Here is a 23,987-nt window from a genome sequence, read left to right as displayed (position 1 = left end):
CTCTAGCCTTATTTTGACATCTAGTCTGTAATGCACTCAAGAAATGCCTGTACAAGTGGAATTAATTTTTACTTCTTCCAAGGTCAGGAGCACTGTTTTATTCTGTTTCTTTGAAATTAATCAAGATTTACACAGCAGGGTACAATTAGCAGGGACTCTACTTTGTATTCACAAACAATTACTGATTTTCCTGTTATAGCATATGATAAGAAGTGCCAACCATTGCAGAGAAATGTAGCTGATATCACTGAAGATCACTGTTACAGACACAGACTATACTGAATGTATTAATAGTAACTGGTAGAAAACCAAACGTTTAAAAATGTAAGAGGAGAAACATTTTTAAAAAATGAGACCTTAGCTACTATTTTCATTTAGAAGTGATAGAAGCAGTGCTAACTCAGGCGTAGTGTTATGTCAAACTGAGCTATTACACTGAACAGTAAAAGATCAGATCTTCTAACTCTTTGATGCTAGCCAGTCAAAATTAATTTAGGTTTCCTTACTTAGAGCAATATTCCTACCCATGAATTTTGTATGATCATGTCTTTAGGGTATCATCTTTCAATCTTTTTCTTAAAAAACCTTCTCAGAGATTATTGAACTGCATTTCTTCAAAAAGCCCAACAAACACTCGAATTATCTTGCAGTTTTACTGGACATTTTTCTCAGCAGAAGGGGGCAAATATCTGTTTATTTGGTGTCTACATGAATATAAGTTGCTTTTAAAATACTGAGTCAGTTTGTCATTTATATTTCTAGTTTAATGCATCACAGTGTATTGCAGGTTTATCCTAAATACAAAGGAAAATTAAATAATTTTTCTCTTATCTGCTGCTTGTTATGAAGCTAAAGACTTAAATGAAGGGAGCCATTTAAAGAGAAAGGCTATATTCCAGTAGGAGGGGCAGATACAAGTTGCAACTATAGGTAGACTCTGATTTTTATAACATTATAGTAAGAGTAATTTTTCTGCTTTTGTCATAGATTCAGACAGCAAAGGCTCATAATAAGTCTTTGTACCAGAGTTTATTAAATATAATTTCCATGATTAAACTGTGTTATGCAAAACTCTTGGCTTGCAGTCAATGAATGCAGAGCTACTTCATATAAATAATTGATGGACTTTAAAATATTTCTAGATGCAGATATTCTGATATTCATTTATGCACTTCATATTTTGCAAGGCTACTCCATGGCTGGTTTGAGACATCTTGAAAGTGACATCCAAAGAAAATTGTAGAAGTGAAAAGTTTAAATAATCTCCTGTTTCTCACAGAAAAAGAACACTCTCTCCTCCTCTCCTCTTAAAAAAAATTGATTATCATCATACTAGTGTAGTCAAATCTTAATGCAGGTGTCTGTTTTTGTGAAGAATTCCTCTTTCTTATGAGAATGGGAACAAGTGTTTTTCCTACCAGTTGATCATTTGATTGATGACACTAATATGGTCAACCATAAAGACTTGCTGAGTCTTTCTCATTGATAGAAAACACCACACAGTAGTTTCCTGCTTCCTGGAGTTGTGCCTGAATCCTGTTTATTTAAAGCATAGATTTTCTCCACTGTCATTTATCATTTGGCTGACTGACCATGAACCACCACTTAGCACAGTGAATGGGGTCTCCAGACTTGGGAGTTAAGATGCATGAGAAATTTGCGTTTCTTCTTTCTTAGTGCACACTTGTTATCCTTAATCACCATAGAGACTATTTCTCTAGTGAGACATTTCTCTGTTTTTTAAAGAAGTTTCTCAAAAATGTGGACTTCTTTCTGAAAAAAATAATTAAATATGGTATTGTAATTTCTTTATAGGTATTCATAGGAAAAAAAAAATAAAGCTAAATCATAAGCAAAGAGAGGCTATCATCAGTGGACCAGACATAGAAACAGATATTTATGGATTTTTTCACTGTGAAATAATTTTCCCATATTTTATTTGTTCATGTTGTAAAAAAAACTCACTTTTGGAAATACTGTTTAAACTGATGAAGGAATTGGTTTTTTGAAACTATGAGAAGTTAACTTCTACAGAGTAACCTCAAATTCTGAGAAACACCTCTAGCTCTAAAATTAGACCTATTTTATACCACAACTGTTAGACACCTGAACACCTTAATTTTTTATTCACAGTTAGAAGAAACCTGTTTTAAATATATTAGAGGAAATTATCTAAACTACCATTTTCAAGCATAATTTTAAATTACCGTTCTTAAAATATCAATTGATTTATTTGAGTCTTTTGTTTGTTGGGATTTTGCTTAGTTCTTTCAACTAATTTGGTGCAAGAGAAACAGTGAAATTACTGTAGAAGATAATGCCCATGATATAGCTCATGTATGTCTTTTGCAGACTGAAATAGATTCTGATTGGAGACGTATATATGTATTAAGAACGGTAAAGATAATTTGTGCTCTATTATAGTTAATAGGGCTGATTTTCACATTCCTTTGTCAGTTACTAAGACCTATCATTATAAGTTCTGATTCTGACTTTAAACAAATACCTAAAACCTCACCAGCAGGGCTAATATGAATTACACATTTCAGTTTCTATAATAGCAATGCTTAGACCATGTTAGTCCTTCTGCTATTTTCTTAAAGACAAGTGGATTACAATAGTAGTGGACTTGATTTTAGACTAAATGTAAATCATTGGGCACACAAAATATCCCCAAGAAAGGGAAACCCAGGGTGAAGAATTATATTATCTTATTCCATTGTTATCCATGTAAGTTATTAAGAATATTTCTTTAGATTCAATAGCTGGCATAATATATAAAATAAATATATTTTATCCAGGTAAATACTACTTGATCAGTACTAGCATTAATGACTATTATATGCTATCTGTAAAGTTTTGAATTTTGAGTTAGGTTTAACTCTCTGCTGAGTCAGTGTAGTGGGTGGACCTTGGCTGGATATCAGGTGCCCACCAAGCCACTCTATAAGTCCCCTTCCCAGCGGAACAAGGGAGAGAAAATAAGATAGAAAACAACTAGCAGGTTTAAAGCAAAAAAGACCAGCAATGCATTGTGTGCACATAAGCAAAGGGAACAGTTAATCTCTACTTCCCATCAGCGAGCAATATTCAACGACTTCCCAGGAAGCAGGGCCTCAGTGCATGTAGATGTTGCTCCAGAAGGCAAACACTGTAAGACAAAAATTATCCTCTCATTCCTCCTCTCTCCCTTAGGTTTTATATTTGTGCTGCCATCATATGGTATGTCACATCTCTTTGGTTAATTTGGGTTAGCTGTCCTGGTTGTGTCCCCTCCCCTGGGGTCTTGCCCACACCCAGCTCCTTGTAAACACCGATGTGTTATCAACACCCTTCCAGCTACCAGAGCAGAGCACAGCACTGAGGCTACTAAAGAGAAATGAACTCTATCTCAATCAGACCCAATACAGTCAGAAATGTGAGCAATCCAGGGGTCTCTTTTGGAAGGCTCTGACTGTACATGGCCCTGAAGAGATGAGAAATCCAGGAAGTACATTTTATTTTCAAGGGTCACCACTTCAAAAAAGTAATGATCCATGCCAATGTTCAGACTATCAAACAAAGGTGACAGAGACCCTGCACAGATGAACAAGGAGTTGCTGATAAAACATGAACAAAAAGAACCAAGAGGTTGAAGCAAGGTCAGATGTTCAAGGAGGAATACAAACACTTGAAATACACTGAAAAGATGGGGTTAGGAAAGTCAAAATCCATGTAGAATTGAATCTGGGGTGAAGTCTCTGAAGAAAAATGATGCAGAGAAACATGAATTATTAAATTTCTTCTTAACTGCAGTTATTTTCTAAATTTATGATAGGAATTATACTGACAATACTATTCGTAATATAATACAATTTAAATTATACCAGTATTTTTTTTTAGCAGGCAGATGTAAACTCTATATGTGTTTATTTCTTAGTCTAAAAATGAAACTAAAATTTCTTTGATGAAATTTTTAACTAGCAAACTATTTTTGGCCAATTCCATCTGTTGTTAGATGCTTTCCAAACTCATTGAAAGTGTCCAGATGTTACAGTGATGAAGGCCACAGAAACATCTAGATATTTAGAGGCATAGAAAGTCTGCTCATCTGGCTCTTGCCTGTTTAAAAGGGAGCTTGCTTGTGCTATTACATAATTTGAATTAATGGTTTCCCTCACTGTCCTAAATTATTAGCAGTATTGACATTACAGTTTAGATTGAATTTTGAAATTTAAAAAAAAAAAATCACACAATTGGAAAGGTAAAAAAAAAAACAACCCTTAAACATGTATTTTCTTTATTTTTTTTAAGAAATGCATAAATTAGTAACTATCAGATTTCAAGAGAAAGTGCTTTTTGAACAACCTTGCATAGTTTATCTTGTAAACTAAAAGACAACTAAATGTGTAAGTAAAATTTTAAACCATGAAACACAGGGAAAAATATATTTCATTTTTAAATATTATTGCTACAAAGCATTGAAGGCCAAAATTAACATAAATTCAGAAATAATTTGTGGCCCAACTTTAGATGTCAAGTTTGGACAGGTGACTTTCATTATTTCATTATAGTTACTGGGGATGCAGATGATTAAGAATGAGTCATTATTCAGAGAATTCTTGTCCATCCATCATTAAAGAAAAGAAAATCACACCAAAATTCTTCAGCTGAAGTGATTTGATCTTTATTTGAACTGAATAATTGTTTTCAATTATTTGTTTTCCAAAGGGAAACTATACTGCATACTTACATTATATTTTATCAACTTTTGTTAATTTAGAAGCTATCTTTACACTGTCTTCAAATATGTTGGTTATTATTTAATTTTAAGAAAATTGTTTTTAAACACTTGAAAGTAAAAGAATGAACACATACCAAATGGAGTAGACCAGAATGAGCACCAGAAAACACAGGAATAATGAACTGTTCTTATTCTAATAGTCAGACTTTCCTTTCTTGTTACATTGAGTCAGTTGGTCAGGTATCAGAACCTATATATTTCAACATTTTGCAGTTTAATTAATAAAAATAATGTATCCTGGCACAGAAAAAGGAAGGAGCAGCATCTAAATTTTCTTCCCTAGTGGCTGCAGCATATAAGTGGCTGTTTAATTTGAGAAAGCAGCTTGACTCACATAAATTGATCATAAAGGACTGAAAACCCCTTACTTTGGCTTACTGCTGTTCCATGTTAAACCCTTTCTGGCAAAAATTCTTATGTCACTTCTTTCAATGTCTCACCCACTTCAAATATCTTCTAAATATATTTTATTTAAGTCAATGAAAACGTTTGGTTATGGTCTGATATTTTTATCTGTATTTTATTAAGAAATGCACAAATGATAGTGAAAAAACCAGTTATCAAAAATGATATGTGGACCTTTCTCTTTCCAAAGTACCTGATATTAGGTCTTGTATTAGTTCACTTTTTCAGTGTTATATACTTTTAGACTGAAGGGTTCACAGGACAAAGCTAGAGACAAAGACAATATTGAAATATTTAAAAAACATATAAATAGATCTTGGAATTTGACTCACTATATGGTAAAATTACAGGTAAATATTTTATAATAACCCATAAAAATCAAATATAGCTTAACAATTCCATTTCTACAGTTTTCCCAAGATACAGCTCTTGATAACAGTTTTGTGTGTTTGTTATGGGAGCCTCACCTCTTGCCTGATTTTTCTATACAGAGTTTAAAACTTAATTCAAAATAGGAAATAACAGTGGAAGTCACAAGGAATTTCTCTTGTCTCAATGGCAAAATGAAACTGAGAATGAAAAACAAAATTGATAAAAGTAAAAATGTGACAGAAACAATTACTTGGATTAAAATCTTGTTAGTTTTCTTCAGCAACAACAAAGAAAAGACTTGAACCCAGATAAATATTATTTTGAAAACAAGTAGAACTATTAAAAATGTCGATTATTAATTTTCTGGAAATTGAAGGAGAAATTATGAAGAGAATTCAGCATCTTACTTATAGACAGTTCCTCTTAAAAAATGGACAAGAATCTTTGTAAATATCTCAGAAAAACTTTTGTTTCAAATTTTAATAAATTATAGCATCTAATCTTTTCCTTCAAAAAGATACTTTCAGAAACTGAAATGAGTATATGATGAGATCATGAGTAAGGAACATAGAAACTGACTGTTTTTAAAAAAATCAGTCAAAGAAAATGTCGACAGTCTGAAGACAATGCAGTTTTAATGTGCTATTTTTAAAGCTTTAAAGGTATATAATTAATTGAAAGAATTTGAGGTGAGAGCTTCATCTTCTATAACTGAAACTATCAAATTAAGGTATTGTAGAACTTTTGGCAGACAAATAGAACCAAGTAGCAACATATTGGAATATTTATTCCCAAAATGTCTAACCTGGATAATGAACAGGAACTGCTTCAGTTTCTCTTTTAAGGTGTTCCAGTACCTAAAAGTATCTGACTGTTTCCACCTTTATACATGATAATTAATAAGTTGTTTTCCCCTCTAATGCTTGTAGTGTTGGATATAAATGTTTTCTAGAATCAGAACGAACGCAAAAATTTGTTTTTCTTTTCACTGATTTACAATTATTGGAAAACACCTGTAATTCAAATTATGTGCTGTGCAAAACTCTGAACTTCAGTGCAAAAATATGTTTTGCCTTTAGTTGCTCTACTATAATGACTTTAAAAATAAAGATTTTTTTTGATTCAATAGATGTATTTTGAAAAATGTTTGTTGCCGTCAATCAGTTGCTCATTAATTTCATTATGAAGCTATATTCAACTTTAACATTCTTTAAAAAAAATAGGTACCATTCCAAGGTAAGTAAAAGTTACAGAGGATTATCAACAAAATTAATTAATAAAGCACAGTCTATAATAACATGCCTGGATTTATGAAGCAGAAAATTATCCTGACAACTTAGATGTGTGGGAGAGGGCACAGAATTTGAAAGTAGAAAATAATTCAACAGCAGAAAAATTGTTTTCTTCCTAAATTACTAGAATCTTTTAATGATTTTATGTATATGTATGGCTTCTCTACCTTCATTGTCTCATTTAGATGTATTTTCATCCTTTTACTGCTGTAATGATATGAAAAATAACCTGCATTCAGCACCAGCACAGTTATTGTTGACTTAGTTATTTTTAAAACCATAAACTAATATATATTTTGTTCTCTCTCTTTTTCCCCCCTTTCTTATTCTATTCCCTATGTTTTGCTTTGGTTTGGTTTTTGTCTTGGCTACTGGTGCCTCTTCCTTTTTTTCCTGTCTATTTGGTCAGTTGTTTTTGGCCAGTTTGTGTTTTTCCAGACATCACTCCATGACGTTGTGGAAGTATACGATGGCCCAGCTCTACAGTCTTCTTTGTTATCCTCTCTCTCAGGATCTCATTCAGGTATCATTTAATAGAACTGTCAGTATATTGTTATTTAGAGGGTTTTTTTATGAACCTAGAAATAAAATGTAGTCCAAAAAAGAAAAAAAAAAAAGGAAAAAAAGGATTCTTGTATTTGCTTAAATTCATCTCAGACAAATATGTGAAATCCACATTTTGAACTAAACACTTCAAAATCTTTGCATTGATGATTGGAATGGCATAAAATAGCTTTTTAAAGTTTATTTTTAAGTTTTTTTTCTTTTGATATTTAGCTAATATTGTGGGTACTTAGGATTTCTTACTCTGTGCCTTGGCTTTATCTAGTGAGTAATTTGAAATAAGCAGTAGATATTTTAAAGGGAAAGCAAGGCATATTTGTGCTAAAGTAAAATTAAATTTATTAGTTACATTGTGAGTCTATTTAAAGAGATAACTTGGGGAGTTGGGTTCTTGGATTATTGTTGGGTTTGTTTTTTGTTTTCCATTTTGGTTTCATTTTTCTGTGTTATTGGCAGGGGGTGGTGTTGTGGTGTGGATTGTTGTTGTTGTTGTTTTCATTGTCATTGGTGGTTTGTTGGTTTGGTTTGAGGTTTTTTTGGGGAGGGGCTTTGCTTGTTTTTGGTAAAGGAAAAAGCCAACTAATATTCCTAGTAACTAAGATGAGTTTTAACTCCCTTTTTCTAGAATGACATAATACTGTCAACATAAAATATTAAAAGTGCATGTATGTTGCAAAGTTAAGTGAAGCAGAGCAGGGTTTGGACAGTAGTATTTCTAGCTCCAAAGATGTTGACAGGTGTTCTCTTTAGTAAAAAGTGGCTATGATAGCTGTGTATTTTCATTGTTTGAGTAGGTGAATCCCTCCCATTGAGTTCGGGGAACCAGATCACAGTCAGATTTACCTCAGTTGGACCAATTACAGCTAAAGGATTTCATTTTGTTTATCAAGGTGAGACAACCTAGAAAAATGTTTACATTTACTCTGTTCATCATAGTTTGTAAATCATCAGAGAGAAACAGACTGAGAATGAAGAGGAAAGTAATAGCCTTTTAACAATAGAATAAGTGTCACTATTTTTACATGTTTTGAAATATCTCTGAAACTATTCTTTTATCTGTATTTTAAAGCTGAGATCAAATACTTAAGAAGCATAAGAGGGGTTCCAAATTTAAGAAGACAGTTATATAAAACTGCTGGTTTTGTTTGCTAATCTGATTGACAACTCCTAGAACCGTCTGGGTGCTCTAACTGGCTTATCTCTCAATTTAAATGTGAAGAACTGTAAATGTTATTACCTGTGGGTTAAAAATGTTCTTACTGTTATAAAGATATTTTTCTTGATTTACATGTTTTTATTTGCCTTTTTATGGGTCAAATGAGAAAATTTTATATACCAACACTTGCAACTGCATTTCATTCTTTCATTACATGTAAATCCTCATCTGACAGTCAGAACACACATTTAGAAATCCACATGAATAAATATAAATATCTGACACAAAATGTTATTTTGAAACCCTGCATTAGTTGAGTATCTCATGGTAGTATTTCTTGTAAGTGTCATTTAGAAAGGTTTCCATATGGATTTTATTTAGATTACTTCAAATCTTGGCAAGGATATGTGTGCTCTGCTCTCCTTTAATAGTAACTCAGACATCAAAAGTGAGCAATCTCTATTGTGAAGATTCATCTGGGGATTGTGGAAATGTTCTCAACAGGGAAATAGCTGAAGGGTTCTTCCAGACATTTTAAATAGTTGTGGTTCAATATCTGTATTCCCTTATCAAATCTAAAATTAAGAATCCACAATTGTTTGTATGTTACAGCTGTTCCAAGAACAAGTGCAACACAGTGTAGCTCTGTGCCTGAACCAAGATTTGGAAAAAGGATTGGAAATGAATTTGCAGTTGGTTCACTGGTTCTTTTTGAGTGCAATCCAGGCTATATCCTCCATGGGTCAACAGCAATTAGATGTGATACAGTACCAAATGCATTGGCACAATGGAATGATTCACTCCCTACATGTATTGGTGAGTTGCTAAGGCTTTTTAATATAACTAAATATTGCTTAAAGGGTAGATGGTTCCCTAGTTAAATGTGTTTATTCTTTGTCATCAGTATATTATTTAATTCTTGCTTACTTTAATTTACTTTCTTTTTTTATTTAAGGTTATTTTTTTCTCCTTTCTAACTATTTCAATTCTAATCTTGGCATGAACTTTCACAAGTGTCATGAACATGCTCTGCTGCCATAATTAATATGATAGCTTCTCTTTCATTAGCATCCCTGGAAGTTCCTGGCTGCCCCTCTTTATTCAAGAATCAGAAATATTAGTTTGTGCTCTTACTTCTTGCAAGACAAAGATGCTTTTACACTGCAGATTTCCAACAAGATATTGCAAGCTATTAGGAAGAACACTACTAAATTAAAGATTTAGAAATAGTTACATTAATATTTTGTTACCTGCCAAGAAAAGGCCATTAGCTTTTCAGCTCAGAAAACATATTTCATCTGGTTCTAGTGACTTTGAGATTAAATTCTCAAAATTAAATTCTTAAATTAATGTGCATCCATTGATACTTATAAACTGACTTGGACCAGCTGGAAATCTCATAATTGTAATGAAATTCCCCACTTTACTTTTCCTGATAGGGAACAAAATTTTTTATAAAAAATATCATAACCCATTGCAAAATGGCATTATGATACTGACTCCAGCAGAGTACATAAACAGAGGTTTAGGTAAGTAAATAAAATAAAGAGCACATTTTCATTAGGCTGATGCTTCATCTGCCATGCTAACCAGCTCGTGGTGCCTGGTAGAGTACCGGTGGTTTTTAGTAAATTAAAAGATTATCTCCAAAATCCCAAAATACCAATAGATATCAAGGCTGAGTATCAGTGGTTTTGATAATAATAATAATATTGATGAAATATTATTAGCCAAGTTTTAAACAAATAATGCTGATTTAGAATGTTTTAGGCATAGCAATAAAACCACAATTTCTATGTCAATAAGAAGGTGAAGTATATAGCTTTATCTCATTTTGTCTCATAGATTACAGTTCAATCTGTACTACTTTTCCCCTTGAATTATATTCCCTTTGTTTTTTTCAGATATAACAACTTGACAAAGTGTTGAAGTCATTATTTTGGACATTGATCACAATATATCATTAATATTTTAATACATGGTTTAGTCTATGAAGAGAAAGCTATCTGTCTCTAGACAAGCTAAACTGGGGAAGGGTTACAGGCCACCTTCTGTGTGAAAATTGCTGTGTCAATAAAGGTGATAAAATACCTATACAGTGAAAATTGCATTAAACTAAACCAGTTTAATAATTGAAGTGGTAGACGTTACCATATTAAATTGCTTTAATTCTAGTGAATCTTTTAATATTACATATTCAGATAATAGACACAGAATCACTGAATCATAGAATTATTAAGGTCAGAGAAGACATCCAAGATCATCAAGTTCAGCCTTTGATCAAACACCACCATGCCATCTACAGCACGGCACTAATTGCCACATCCAATGTTTTCTTGGACAATTACAGGGGTGGTGACTCCACCACTTCCCTGGGCAGCACATTGGAATCCTTAACCACCCCTCCTGTAAAGAACTTCACCTGATGTCTAATCTGAACCTCCCCTGGCACAGGCTAGGCAATGTCCTCTTTCCTTATCGCTCCTTGCATGGGAGAGGATCTCAACCCTCACCTGGCTACAACTTCCTTTCAGATTGTAGAGTGATAAGCTCTCCCTGAGCCTTCTTTAGTCCAGGTTGAGCAGCCCCAGCTCTCTCAGCCCCTCCTCACAGGATGTACTCTCTAGAGCCTTTGCCAGCTTTGTTGCCACTCTCTGGACTCACTCCAGCACCTCAATGTCTTTCTTGTAGTGAGGGGCCCAAAAATTAACACAACACTCAAGCTACAGCCTGGCATCAACCATTATCTCTGTTCATCCTTTTATGGGTAATTGTTTAAACACTTTAAGTGGCACTAGCTTTTTATTTGCCCGTGTAGTTCCAAACAGATTCTATTAATTTTATGTCATGCAATATGTAGCTACAATATTTATTATTGAGATAAGGTGTATCCTATCTATTTTCTAAAACCTCATATTTGCAGCTCCTGAAATCCCTTCAGAACTTAGTGATGTTGCATAGAAGTGATACATTAGCTTTTAATGGACTTGCTAAACTATCTCATCAATCTTTTCCTTCAAATTCTAAAATACCAACAGAATTAAGTATGCAGATTAAGATGTAATCTTTGTCTCTGTTAGAGCCTCTAATGATATAGACAAGATGCATTCAAGTTGAACATTCAAAAGAGAAACTTGATGGTACTTAATGTGTCTGTCCTGTTTAATGCATAATACATTTATTAATCCATGGACACAGATGTGATGAATGTAGTCTTCCAGGGATCTTGCAAATACTTTACTGATGCAGTAGATTCACAGACTGTGATGGAATAACTCACACAAGCAGAGAACAGTCAAGGAATTAAGACGGGTGTTATTAATTTTTTAGAGGAGCAATATTAGAAAGAATGAATGAAAGAATATTAGAAAGAAAGAATGTTACCTTTATGTGATACTTTCTATCTTTTATGATAATACAATACATAGTTTTTCAAACTTCAATCTAAGCCTTAAAAAATTACTTTTTTTTAGTAAGATTACCAGGAGAGAGTAGAATAGATTTCACTCTGTAAAGTTAAAATAAAGAAGGGGAATATTAACATAATTCTGTCAGGTAGGAAACTGACGTAATTCTAACTTTCATCTGTTATTCCTTCTTTGGTCAGTTAAAAGAAGAGTTTTGAGATATAATTTTTTTTTTTCCTGAGGCATATATATATTTTTTAATGTAGCATCAATTTAAAAAGTTTTCAGCCACAGTAGAAGCTTTTATAATAAGTCTTCTCACTTCTGAAGCTTCATACTTCTGTTCTTGTCTTATGCATTTCCTTTGCACCAGTGCCCTGTGGTGGTATTTTAACAAAGCGCAAAGGGACCATTTTATCTCCTGGTTATCCTGAGCCTTATGACAACAATCTGAATTGTGTGTGGAAGATCACAGTACCAGAGGGAGCTGGGATTCAAGTAAGTGTACTTGATATTTGCTTGCAATCATCATATTTAGATCTGTTTTTCCTGATGCAAAAGGTGAAAAGATCATTTATCTGTACAGTTTTTCTATCTCATTAATGATTCTTAAAATTGACTTTATTGCACATCTTTTTAATTATGCAGTGTTTGAAAGTTTTAAGATTTTAAAAAATCTTAAAAGATGCATTGTAGCCTTTTACTTAGAAAAATATCACCGTAACTTCCAAACGTACTTCGATCAGTGACTCGCTGTAAGCCAGGGGAAATAGAAAGCCTTCCTAGGAATTCTTTTTTGCTCTCTCCAGATTTACGTATGTCCTTCAATTAAGTGAGATTAAGTTGCCTTCAAGAACAAGTTTTCCAAAAAACTCTGCTATTTACTTTATGTTTGTGTAGTTCACTGTGATGTAAATGCTTCAATATGTTTCAGCATGAGATGGGAATTTATTCTCTAAAATAATTTCATAGTTCTTGTTTACTTATGTAGATTAAGAACTTCGTAAAACACACAGTAGGAAAGTATCCATTAAGCTTACTCATGCATATCTCTATAGAGTTCACTAAAGAAACTGATAGAAATCTGGTTATTGCACAGGCAGTTTAATTTAATAAATTAGGACTTCTAAGCATTGTCTGAACAAATTCCTAGCAAATCGCATATCAAGAAATCATGATAACAAATTTTCTGTGTCTGTCCTAGTTAAAAATATAACTGCTGTAGAAAATTATAAAGAGCTCAGTTAATGTAGGTAGACTTAATAAAGAAAATCAGAAAAAACGTTGAGTGTTTAAAAGTTTTTTAATAAATTTCATTGCATAGCTTTCAATAGTATTTAATAGCCTAAATCAATTTTGAGATTGATTTTGAGGAACACTACTTAATTTAAATGGTTGACTAGGACAGCTGACAGTTAGGATACTTTGTTCTGTGTATTTCTTATACTAGAAAGATAGTTCAGAGGATTTAAAGTAGGCAGTAACTATCCTCCTTACTTAGGCCAGCCCTGTTGCTTTTTGGAAGTGCTTATCCCTTATTACAGGCTGCATTTTTCAGGATCATTAATGAGGTGAGTAAATTACTAACTTTTATTTCAATTTAGGTGTTTAATCTTTAGCCCCAGAGTTGTAATAAAAAAAAAAAGATATATTTACTGTCTTCAAGTATCTGAAGCGTGCTAACAGTTAGGGCCTCTTCACTGCTTCACTTAAGAAAAGGAAATCCTTTGGCTATAGTATCCGACCAATTTCTACAAAAATAGGTACAGTATTTGAGGCCTCCATCCAAGAAATAGGTAGCCAAACTGAGCATTCATTTTATGTAGAACAAGGTCCAAGTAATATATTTCTCACAGAAAAATTTCTTCATTACTTGGTTTTACTGGAGCTGGTCTTTATTTCTTCTGTTGAAACTGTTCCATTCTTAGAAAAAAAATAAAAATATATATGCATATATATTCATATATCGGCAAAAGAAATATTATTCTCTAACTTAATGACTATGGCACCCTTTCTGAGGGTGGCTGGGGTTTCATCATGCCTCTGTCTCTTTTAAAGCTTTTCAGTAAACAGTTAAAACAAACAAAAAGCTAACACCAGAAACTCTCCCATACTAAACAGGAACAAGAATCTGATATATCTCTACTTTGTAAGGTGTGATTTCACTATATGAGAACAGGTATAGCTTCCCTCTTGCAGTCTGTCTTATCGCTTTGCATCTCCCTATGAGTGGAAGAATGTGGAAGAATGTTGTCACTTCTGGAAGAAATGAAGACTATTCTACCTTTTGTTTGTAGCAGCTAGTGACTGCTCCTCCTCAGGAGATGAGTTGGTGATGAAGGTAACCAAACACAGCAGTTTTCTCTAACCTAGAGGCAGAATTTAAAATGGCAAAATAGATGAAGCATCGTGCATCCCTGTGGGACTAGTTTTGTCCTGAAGAAACTAGAGAGAAAAAAACTGTAGTAATTGAAAATACCATGTTTCATCTTCTCCTAAATGTCCTCCAAACAAGAGAATCTTATTCTATAGCCATCTGATTTTCACAGTTGTGTGACTCTTGACAGAGGTAATATGTGGTGCTCACTAAGGGTTACAGGATTTCTAGTTTGAATTGGCAATTACATAAAAATTAGTTGCCATTTTATTCACTTGATGATGATTTTCCATTCTCTTGGACAAGAAAAGCAAGACAGCTTTTCATGACTGAAAGAAACAGAGGCTACAATTTAGAGTGATCTTTGAGCTTGAATAAAGAAAGGAAGAAGTTTATGTTCTTTACCTCACATTTTTCTTCATAGGTGCAAGTGGTGAGTTTTGCCACAGAACACAACTGGGATTCCTTAGACTTTTATGATGGTGCTGACAACAATGCTCCAAGGCTTGGAAGTTATTCAGGTAACTGAGAGATTTTACAATAAATGATTCACAGATGCCACTCTTTATTGTAAACACAAAGCTCTTTCTATGTGTGTAAGTATGCTTGAGCATGGTATGTGTGTTTGTTTCTCCTATAATTAACAACAGGTAATAATATTTCTGTTTCAATCAGTCATCATTTAGCAGACTTTCATAAAATGTAAATTTTAAAATGTTAGAAATTAAATAACACTCAGAGGCTTCCAAACTAGACCTCTCAATCCAATTTTGTTTACTCACACTTGTAGCAGGGCCCAGAAATACAGACCTCAAAAATAGGTATCTCTTGATATTGTACATACAAAAAGATGCATTCTTTATCTTTATTTTAGACAAAGTTCTTTTTGCGTTACGTTTTCTTGTTTTCTTTTGTTGTCTTTCATTATACTAAATACATGTGTATGCTAAGAGATCAGAGGCAATCATATTATCTTGTCTTGTGCTGAAACAAATAAATAGTCCATCATATTTCTAGGAACAGTCCTGCAACATTTTCAGAGCTGCTCGATATATGTGACTGTTAAGTTTAGAATCATTCTGGTGACAGGATTTGCTCTTGCTTCTAAAAAGACCCTGGTGAATATTTTTCTTTTTTGTGGGTTAAAGCAAATAATACAAATTTATATTAGCCTTTCCTTGTCTATCGTTCATATATCTGATATTGCAGTGAAAATGTAATAAAACTTTTATAGGGACAGGTATAGCATCCATTTGATAGCATCCATGATGACAGAATATTGTGGAATTGATTATTGACCTATCTCCCTTTCTCTTTTTCTCCCCTTAACTCTGTTTATACACCCACACAGACAAACACACCCTTACCTCTGGAATTATTTCACTTTCTCTGCATTTCAATAATATTTTTAATTCTTGTTTCAGGAACAACCATACCTCCACTTCTAAACAGCACATCAAATAATCTGTACCTCAATTTTCAATCTGATATCAGTGTTTCGGCTGCTGGATTTCACCTTGAGTATACAGGTAATTCAGAAATGTTCAATTAATAAAGAGCAATTGCTGGTTCCAGACATCAGTTCTACCTAAACTACACCATAGAGCAATATTTAGTCCTATTGCACATAATGAGCTACATACTGTAACTTCAAAGTCATTAGTAAAATTCTCATTTAAATCCAGGTGAGAAAATTCATGCCTGAAAATTATACTATAAGGACTGTGAAATTTAGCTTGTCTTGCTTTCATCCTCAATTTGCTTTTGCTCTCTGAAAACTTTCCTGACCTACAGCAGACAGAAATAAATGCAGATATGCTTGTGTGACAATCCTAATCCATTGTGTCCTGTGCAGGCCTGGTCTCTTCCCACAGATTCCACCCCTGCAGCTCCACACCTCATCACTCCTTGCCAAAATCTACAAATTATGCTCAATACTATACAGTACATATGCATGTGTAGGACACAAATACTAGTCACCCTTGGCAAAGTGAAGGGATAATCTGAAAATAGCAGTTGTGCATCTTAACTGAGAAATGCCTGCAGGTTGGTGAGAACATTGAATTATTGAAAATGTTTTTTATTATTGCTGAGTCCCCCACCAGTGGAAAAGGCTGTAATTATAAACATGCTTTCTGTCTGAATGACTGTCTCATATGACTGAGAGGAATTCTGGCAATCACCAGCTGTGTGGTTTCCTCTGCTTATATTGGTTCTGGTGTCTGATCTGCATAATTGTGTCACTGTTATTTCTTGTCCGTTTTACCATATGCAAATCCCATGCTTTGGTTGTCTGATTAGCCAGTTGGAGAACACAGCCTTGCAAAATTGCTGTCTGATCGCTTGTCTATGACAAAACATTAATTATAGGTAGAATTATCCTGCCATTTCCTCGAAATGTAGATTGGCTCTCAGCTGCTTACAGCTTCAGATGAGAGAAAACATCAGGAAATTTTGAAAATGAAATAAAAAGAGAGAAAGTAAAAATGCACCTCTGTATTCCTTCTTGCCCAAATAATATGCATAATATACTGCCCATATACAACTTCTACCTTTAAAAAAAGAAAAGATTCACAGTACACTATTTAAAGTATTGGTCCATGTCAAGAACAATAACCAAATATGTGTGTGTGGATTTATATAGGGATGTATGTGTGAATCTGCACAAAAGTAATGTTTTCTGTGTGAGTGAATAAACCCAAGGTATATGTTGAAAATTTGTGATTCAGGAAATAATACTGATGTCTCTCAGTAGATATCAAATTAACCAGTAGCTCAGTGAAATATGCTGTTTTACAAGATAAATGATTAATTAACTTTTCTTGAGCAAGTGATAGAGAGATGTGATTAAAACATCATACAGTCTGTAGTGATTTAATCTGGACAGCAACTAAGCACCATAAAGCTGCTCGCTAACTTCTTTCCCCCTGCTCCCAAGTAGGATGGGGAACAGATTAGGAAAAAAAGTCAAAACTGTATGTTGAGATAAAAGAAGTTTAATAGAGCAGAAAAGAAAGGGGGAATAATAGTAATAGATAAACAAACCAAATTATAATAATAAAATTAAAATTTACAAACTAAATGATGCACAATGCAGTTGTTCACCACCCACCAACTGATACCCAGCCACTTCACAAGCAGCAGTCCCCAGCCAGCTTTCCCCTTAGTTTATATACTGGCCATGGTGTCATGGGGTATGGAATTTGTTCAGCTGGGGTCAGCTGTTCTGAAACTTTATAGTTAATTGCTTAGTGAGGATTTCAAGTCCTAGGCACCAGCTGGTTCACTTCTTGAATCCATGACTCTTACTCCACTATTCTCCAAGAAAGATATAGTTTCTGTTACTTGTGCAAGTTTTATGACTTTTTTTTCAATCTGTTGTTCAATTGTTTTTCAAGAGGCTTCAAGAAAATTTTGCATAGGGCTGAATCATGAATTTGATATGGGAGATTAAGCTAAAGGACAACACTTTGTCATCATTACTAAGAAGGAAGACAACAGAAACTGCACCTTGTGTATTTTTTGGATTTCAGTCTGTTGCATTTTTGTACAACAAAGAGAATGTTTTCTTGCTATTTCAGAAGTCAAAAAACTGTGGTATTTGTGAGGAAATTTCTCCAGAAAAAAAGAGATGCAGAGTTGCTCTCTTCAGTTGTCCTGGTCATATCTGACTCTCAGACAGCACTTCCTGCTCTGAAAGCTGTGATTATGTTTATAAAGATAGTAAATGGAAAGCAGTGGCCAGATTTTAATGTCAGTGTTTCATAGTTCTATTTCATTTCATTGGAGCACATGCTGGCTGAGGACACCATGAGGAGTCAGCTAAATTGAAGTCTTGGTCTTTGAAGTATTGGTGCATTGTTCTCATTCAAAATCACATAGTTAAATATGTTAAATATGTTAAATCAGAGTTAAATATTTATATTAAGCATTTCTCAAGTGAGTTTGCCATAAGAATTATTCTTGTGCCATTCACAGTGCATCTTCCAAGTCTATTTCACCTGCTCTAGGAGACACAAGTCTGAGGGGAAGTGTGCCCCATTTGCCAAAACAATTACTTTTTCATTTCAGCAACAGATTTCTGTAAGAAGGTTTCATTCTGCTCAGTTTCCAATATCTCTTTTCATCCCTCATGTGTAGTGTTTTGTCCTGTCTACTAGGGATTATCTTTTGAGCTTCTAAAAATCCAAAGGCTAGTATAAAAGTAAAAGAAAACAAAATTTATTTGTTGAAGAAATATTTTAACACCAAGTAAATTATATTTTCACATAAATAATTAAGTGTTCATATTCTGAAACTGAATAGTGTTCTTATCTGTAATGTTTTTCTATCACATTTTTACTTCTCTGTTGAATCTTTAAGTTGTTATTTTATCTATAACATTCATTTTCTATATTCCATTGGCTATCTTAAATACAAAAGCTATATTGCATTGAAAATACATTATATCACCTAAACTTTGCCAACAAAGAATGCCACAGAATGGTTTGTTAAACACTTCCATAATGTTTTATACCACTATAAAATTTTTGATTTATTGCTCATTTTCTTTAACTAAGGTTTTATATTATTGAAAATGTCATTAGTAGGTTTTTGTATAGTGCATCACAGGAGCTGCTGGAGAAGGGCAAGACAGCATCAAATAGCTTATTTTTTCTTTATATACAGTTCTTCTTATCTGAAAAGTAGAAGATACTTAAATCTGAAAAGTAGAAGATACTTAAAGTATGTTTTTAATCAATGTTAGAATCTCTTTTTATTGCCATTATCTATGGGAGTTCAATAATCTTAACATATTTTACCATGATAGTAGTATAATGTAGTTCAAGAAACTATTAATGCACTAAAAATAAATCAATAATGAACAGACTGCAGTTTATTAACACATTTTTGAGTACATTTATAACCTGAATAAATATCATGACACTCCAGAGACACAAGTTCTGAACTAGTCCTCAGCTGGGAAGATGTCAAAATTTGTTTCAGTTTCTTGAAAGGTGTTGTAGATGTTCAGACTCTATTTTTTTGCCTGACTATTGTTTTATTAATTGAAGTGAGAGACAATAGGATGAATACCTGTGAATGTGGTTTCAGCTGCTAAAGTAGCCTGAGAAAGGCATTTATATGAACTCATTTCACTTTGCATGGCCTGAGTATTCATGTAGTGAGGTTACACATTTCAACTGAAGGTTTAGTAACTGGAAACTGAAATCTGATAATTCTTTGTTTAACTGCTCTAAACAGATTATAAGCAATCATTTGTGTAAGCCAAGCATGCTTCTATTTTGCATTTGTACTTTGTACATTAACTGGATCACACTCTAGGTATCTGAAATGTAAAAAAGTGGATCTAGATCCATCAGTCATTTTCAAAACAGATTCTCTGCTCTTTTCTAGTTTGAGAACAGAAAATAGAATTTGAAAGCTAAATTTTTTCATTAGCTTTCATCTTTCATTATGTAAAAAATGCACTATTTTTTTAAGTCTTCAAATGGTAGTTTTTACTAAGTGAGAATCTTACATGAAGTGATCAGTTACTTTAGTAAGTTTTAAAACATGCAGATTTTGATAATTTTCTGAGGTAGTAGGGGGCCATAATTGAATCACACAATGTTTCTCTATTATCCTGTTGTGTAATAGTCCTGAATTCACAACTAGGGTGTAATTCTTACAGTAGGCAAAGGCAGAAATTCAGTTCATACTTTCTTACATTCCTGGACCTTCCTGGGTAGATACAAGGAAAAAAATTCTTTCTATTTTTATGACCATGAAAAAAAAGCATGTGGTCTCTTGACAAACTAGCTTCTAATTCAATTAGAAATTCAAAATGTTAGTGTTATAGCTCTATAGATCCTGCTTTAAACATAGCAGATTATATGTATCTGATGCAAATATTTATTCTGTGTGTGTATGTGTGTGTAAATGAATGAAGGAGTTGAGTCAGACCTGTGGAAGATGGAAGGCTGAAGACAGCTTTTACTTTGCACTGTTTTTCCTGTGTTTTGCAGTTGGTGTAGTGTTTTCCAGCCTCCCCTAGAACACGTGCTGGTAAAGGATAGTGGAGGTGCTTCCAATCTGAATTATGAATGCTGTAATTAGGAGTGAAACTGAAGGTAGAAATAAATGAGTCTGTGCCAGGGGATGGTGGAATTTTAGAGCAGAATGTGCAGGTTGGGAATTGTTTGCTGGCACACTGATCCTTTTCCTTTACTCATGAAAGAAAATGTTTTCTCCTTATACACAGTTGTTCCAAAATAATATACTGCTTGTCCACAGACAGCTGCTGATTCCCAAGAGCACCCTAAAGCTTATCAACACTGTGTACCTATACACTGTACACAGTCCTATACAAATCTAAAAACCAATTTTATGTTCATTAGAATAACTAAACTTCTCTCTTTTTCTCAGCTATAGGTTTGGACTCTTGTCCTGAACCACAGACCCCAAGTAATGGGATCAAAATTGGAGACAGATACATGGTTGGAGATGTGGTGTCTTTCCAGTGTGACCAGGGTTATTCTCTTCAAGTAAGCCAAGATTCCTGTTTCAAATGGTGACTTTCAGTTCTTTAACATGGTTATGTTTGGGTCTGCCAGTGCAAAATGGATGCTGAATTCTTCAGGAATTGTGTACACATGATAAATTTACAGGACTGTTTGCTTTTCTACCAGATAGTACGTTAGAAACTATCCAAATATTCCGTCAGAAGCGTATGGCTTGGTGCTTCTTCTGCATTAGTGATTATAGATCGTTATCTATTATTGATTGCATCTTTGACAATTATAGCTGAACGATGAACCATTAGCAAAATTAAGTTAAAATCACTTGATGAACAATTAACAGTAGTTCTCTATGCACAGGAGGATAAAGAAAGTAAGTAAAGAAGGGGACTAAGAATAAACAAAGGGAAAGAAATAACTGCTTTTCTTCGTAAATCAGATTGTGTCATTTGTTTTCTTTCAGCAATTTTTTGGGGTTTTTTTCTGCAAAATGTTTATCAAATAGGGATGTATTTTTCCAAGTAAATTTGCAATGTCCTTGCACTAGTAAAAGGTATATCCAGGGGAAATTCAGTGACTGTAAATCACCAGTAGGAACCTGTCTACCTATAGGAGAGAATTGGAAAATATTTTCAAAAACTTGTACAGTTATGCCATAGAATCATATCCAAAGCAGTAAGTTTTTACTTGAGACTCCTCAAAAAGAGTCTGCAGATTCTACAGTCTTACATTTATCTAGTTCTTTGGGAGCCATAAGGACAGAAAATGATCACATTATCAAGTACTGCAAAAAGAAAAGTCTTAAAGGGAGAAAATAATTTATATAGAAAGAGCACATGGTTAACTGCTAATGGAGTTATGGATACTTTTGGAGCAAAATAGCAAAATATGCCAGAATGAGAAAAATGCCACTAATATCAGTCTCACCTATAATATGTATTGATATCAGACTAACTAAATGAAGTTTTAAAAATGCTAATAATACCAAATCTTTATTTTACAAAGTTCTGTGAAAACCTAAATACTGGGTTTATATGTGCTGCATCAAAAATAGAAATTGAATTATATTCTTAGACAAAAAGAAAAAAAGCCTAGTTTATGTATAGTGATAGAAACAAAATAATCTTGTCTGCTTCCAGATTTCAACTGCTATTTGGGTTTGGGACCTGTATCAATTTCCCCTTCAAGATAGAATTCCCCTTCAAGATAGAATGCCTGCAGATTTCTAACATTTCAAGAATAAATGAAATACATATTCTGTGACTGCAGCTCTGAGAATGACTATAGAAGTTTTCTTCTCATATTGCCTGATTTTAACTGGCCACTCTTGGAAACAGCCTGAGAAATATTTTTTTGCTTCTTTTCTTTAATTCCCACCTTAAATACAAGTGTGTGTGTGTGTGAACAGATAAGGCACAGTAAAAGGCTGAAATAAAGAACATATAGAATATAAAGAATTTAAGGAGCATAGACTGTGCAAACACATGTAAAGTTTCTTCCGTCTATAGGGTTTCTCTGACTTACACAGCCTGACTAGATGGCTTTGGGAGATATCCCAAGTACAGTTTTCTCTTAAGATTTTACATTTTTGTTTGCTTTCTCTGGAAGACAATTAGAATTGCATGAGGCCAATGAACAACACAGAGGATGTGTTTATGATGAGTTTAAGATGTAAAGTCAGCACTTACATAGTTTATACAGTATGAATAGTTTTATCACTTTCAACAAATGATGCAAACATTTCTTCAGTTAGACCTGTAGTTTCCAGACCCCTGGTTTATACTGAAATATGCATTCAGCTATTTATATACTGAAATATGAATTCAGCTGGATTCTGTTATACTATAAGAAATAATATTAATGGCATGGACACCAGGATGTAGTGAGCTTGCAGTCACAGTCTTCTCTGCTTTATTAAAGGCATGATACAATTCATAGTGTACAATGTACTTACTATACCTTTTGGTTTTTGTGTATTTTGATGATGTTTTAAATTAAACATTCTTTTTGTTAAAATACTAATGTGCTGTATATTTTTATATGAATTAGCAAATATTGTGTCATTTTAGGGACATTCACATATAACTTGTATGCCTGGACCAGTAAGAAGATGGAATTATCCCATTCCAATATGTTTAGGTATGTTCAGCATACATAATTTTTCTTAAATATGCCTAAATGAGAAAACCAGAAAACTCAAAAATAAGATACATGTCATGGAAAGAATTGAGAGAACTGGAGGAACTTAATTAAATGTGAAAATGGTCAAATTAAATTAGAGATTTTCAAAGCTTCTGACACTTACATTGACAAATATTTTCTGAAATGTCCAAGCAGTAAAAGAAATACAGGTTGTCCCTTTCAACCCAAACTGTTCTATATGATTCTGTGTGTTCTAGTCAGATATATCATCAGTTCATTATCAGGAAAGACACCTCCAGAGACCCTTGCAGCATAGCTAGTTTATTTAGAACTCATTTCCCCAGAAGAGTAATGGCAATTGTAGAAGATACTAAAATAGAAATAACATTACATTTTCATCTCTAATGAGTTCAACATAAGCATGTCTACCCAGTTTCAGAAGATACATTACTTTTCAAGTTAAATTATATACATGTCCATAATGTTGTTGGAAAAAGCACTAAAAATCTCTCAGAAACCAAAATGAAACCTCTGAAGTGCATTTAAATATACTCTTTTTATATGATGAATAAATGTGAGGAATGTAAAATTCCTTCTAGTTGTAATCTCTTTCACTGCATAGAAATACCTTTTTGTTTGGGTTCTCTCACACTAAAAGTTATCAGGATTTGCAATCTTGAATGTATGGAAAGCAGGGTGCTGCAGGTCTCATTAAAGATTATTTTGCTTTGCTTTTCTTCAAGACAGTTATATATACCCTCTTGAGCTGCCTCACATAATCCTGTTCTTAATCCTGTGGGATGTTAAAAACCTCCTGTGAGGTAGTGAGCTCCCTCAGCTTAGAATTTATAAATATTCAACAAGGTTGAGGTATTTGTAAGAACTTTTTCAGGAGTTAGTCTTCAGTTTTTGTCATTATGCATTAACATATGGTTAGGAAGTCTGATAATTGCACTGCTCTTGTTAAGTTCTGAAGATAAAGACACTGT

At 33.4% G+C, this 23,987-nt stretch overlaps 1 protein-coding gene across 3 annotated transcripts in view; it reads left to right on the top strand.

The window, feature by feature from the left end:
* CSMD3 (CUB and Sushi multiple domains 3) overlaps positions 1 to 23,987 on the top strand; it is a 569,626-nt gene that overhangs the window by 446,214 nt on the left and 99,425 nt on the right. For all 3 annotated transcript variants that reach the window (XM_015619103.1, XM_015619106.1, XM_015619105.1), the window contains 8 exons: positions 7,262 to 7,375; positions 8,211 to 8,306; positions 9,185 to 9,388; positions 12,353 to 12,477; positions 14,781 to 14,877; positions 15,781 to 15,885; positions 20,765 to 20,883; positions 22,926 to 22,995. In XM_015619103.1, coding sequence (XP_015474589.1) covers positions 7,262 to 7,375; positions 8,211 to 8,306; positions 9,185 to 9,388; positions 12,353 to 12,477; positions 14,781 to 14,877; positions 15,781 to 15,885; positions 20,765 to 20,883; positions 22,926 to 22,995 — 930 coding nt within the window. The remainder of the gene's footprint in view (positions 1 to 7,261; positions 7,376 to 8,210; positions 8,307 to 9,184; positions 9,389 to 12,352; positions 12,478 to 14,780; positions 14,878 to 15,780; positions 15,886 to 20,764; positions 20,884 to 22,925; positions 22,996 to 23,987) is intronic.

Source organism: Parus major, chromosome 2, assembly GCF_001522545.3.
Source record: "Parus major isolate Abel chromosome 2, Parus_major1.1, whole genome shotgun sequence".
Lineage (NCBI taxonomy): Eukaryota > Metazoa > Chordata > Aves > Passeriformes > Paridae > Parus > Parus major.
This window is presented reverse-complemented; position numbering and strand designations above follow the sequence as displayed.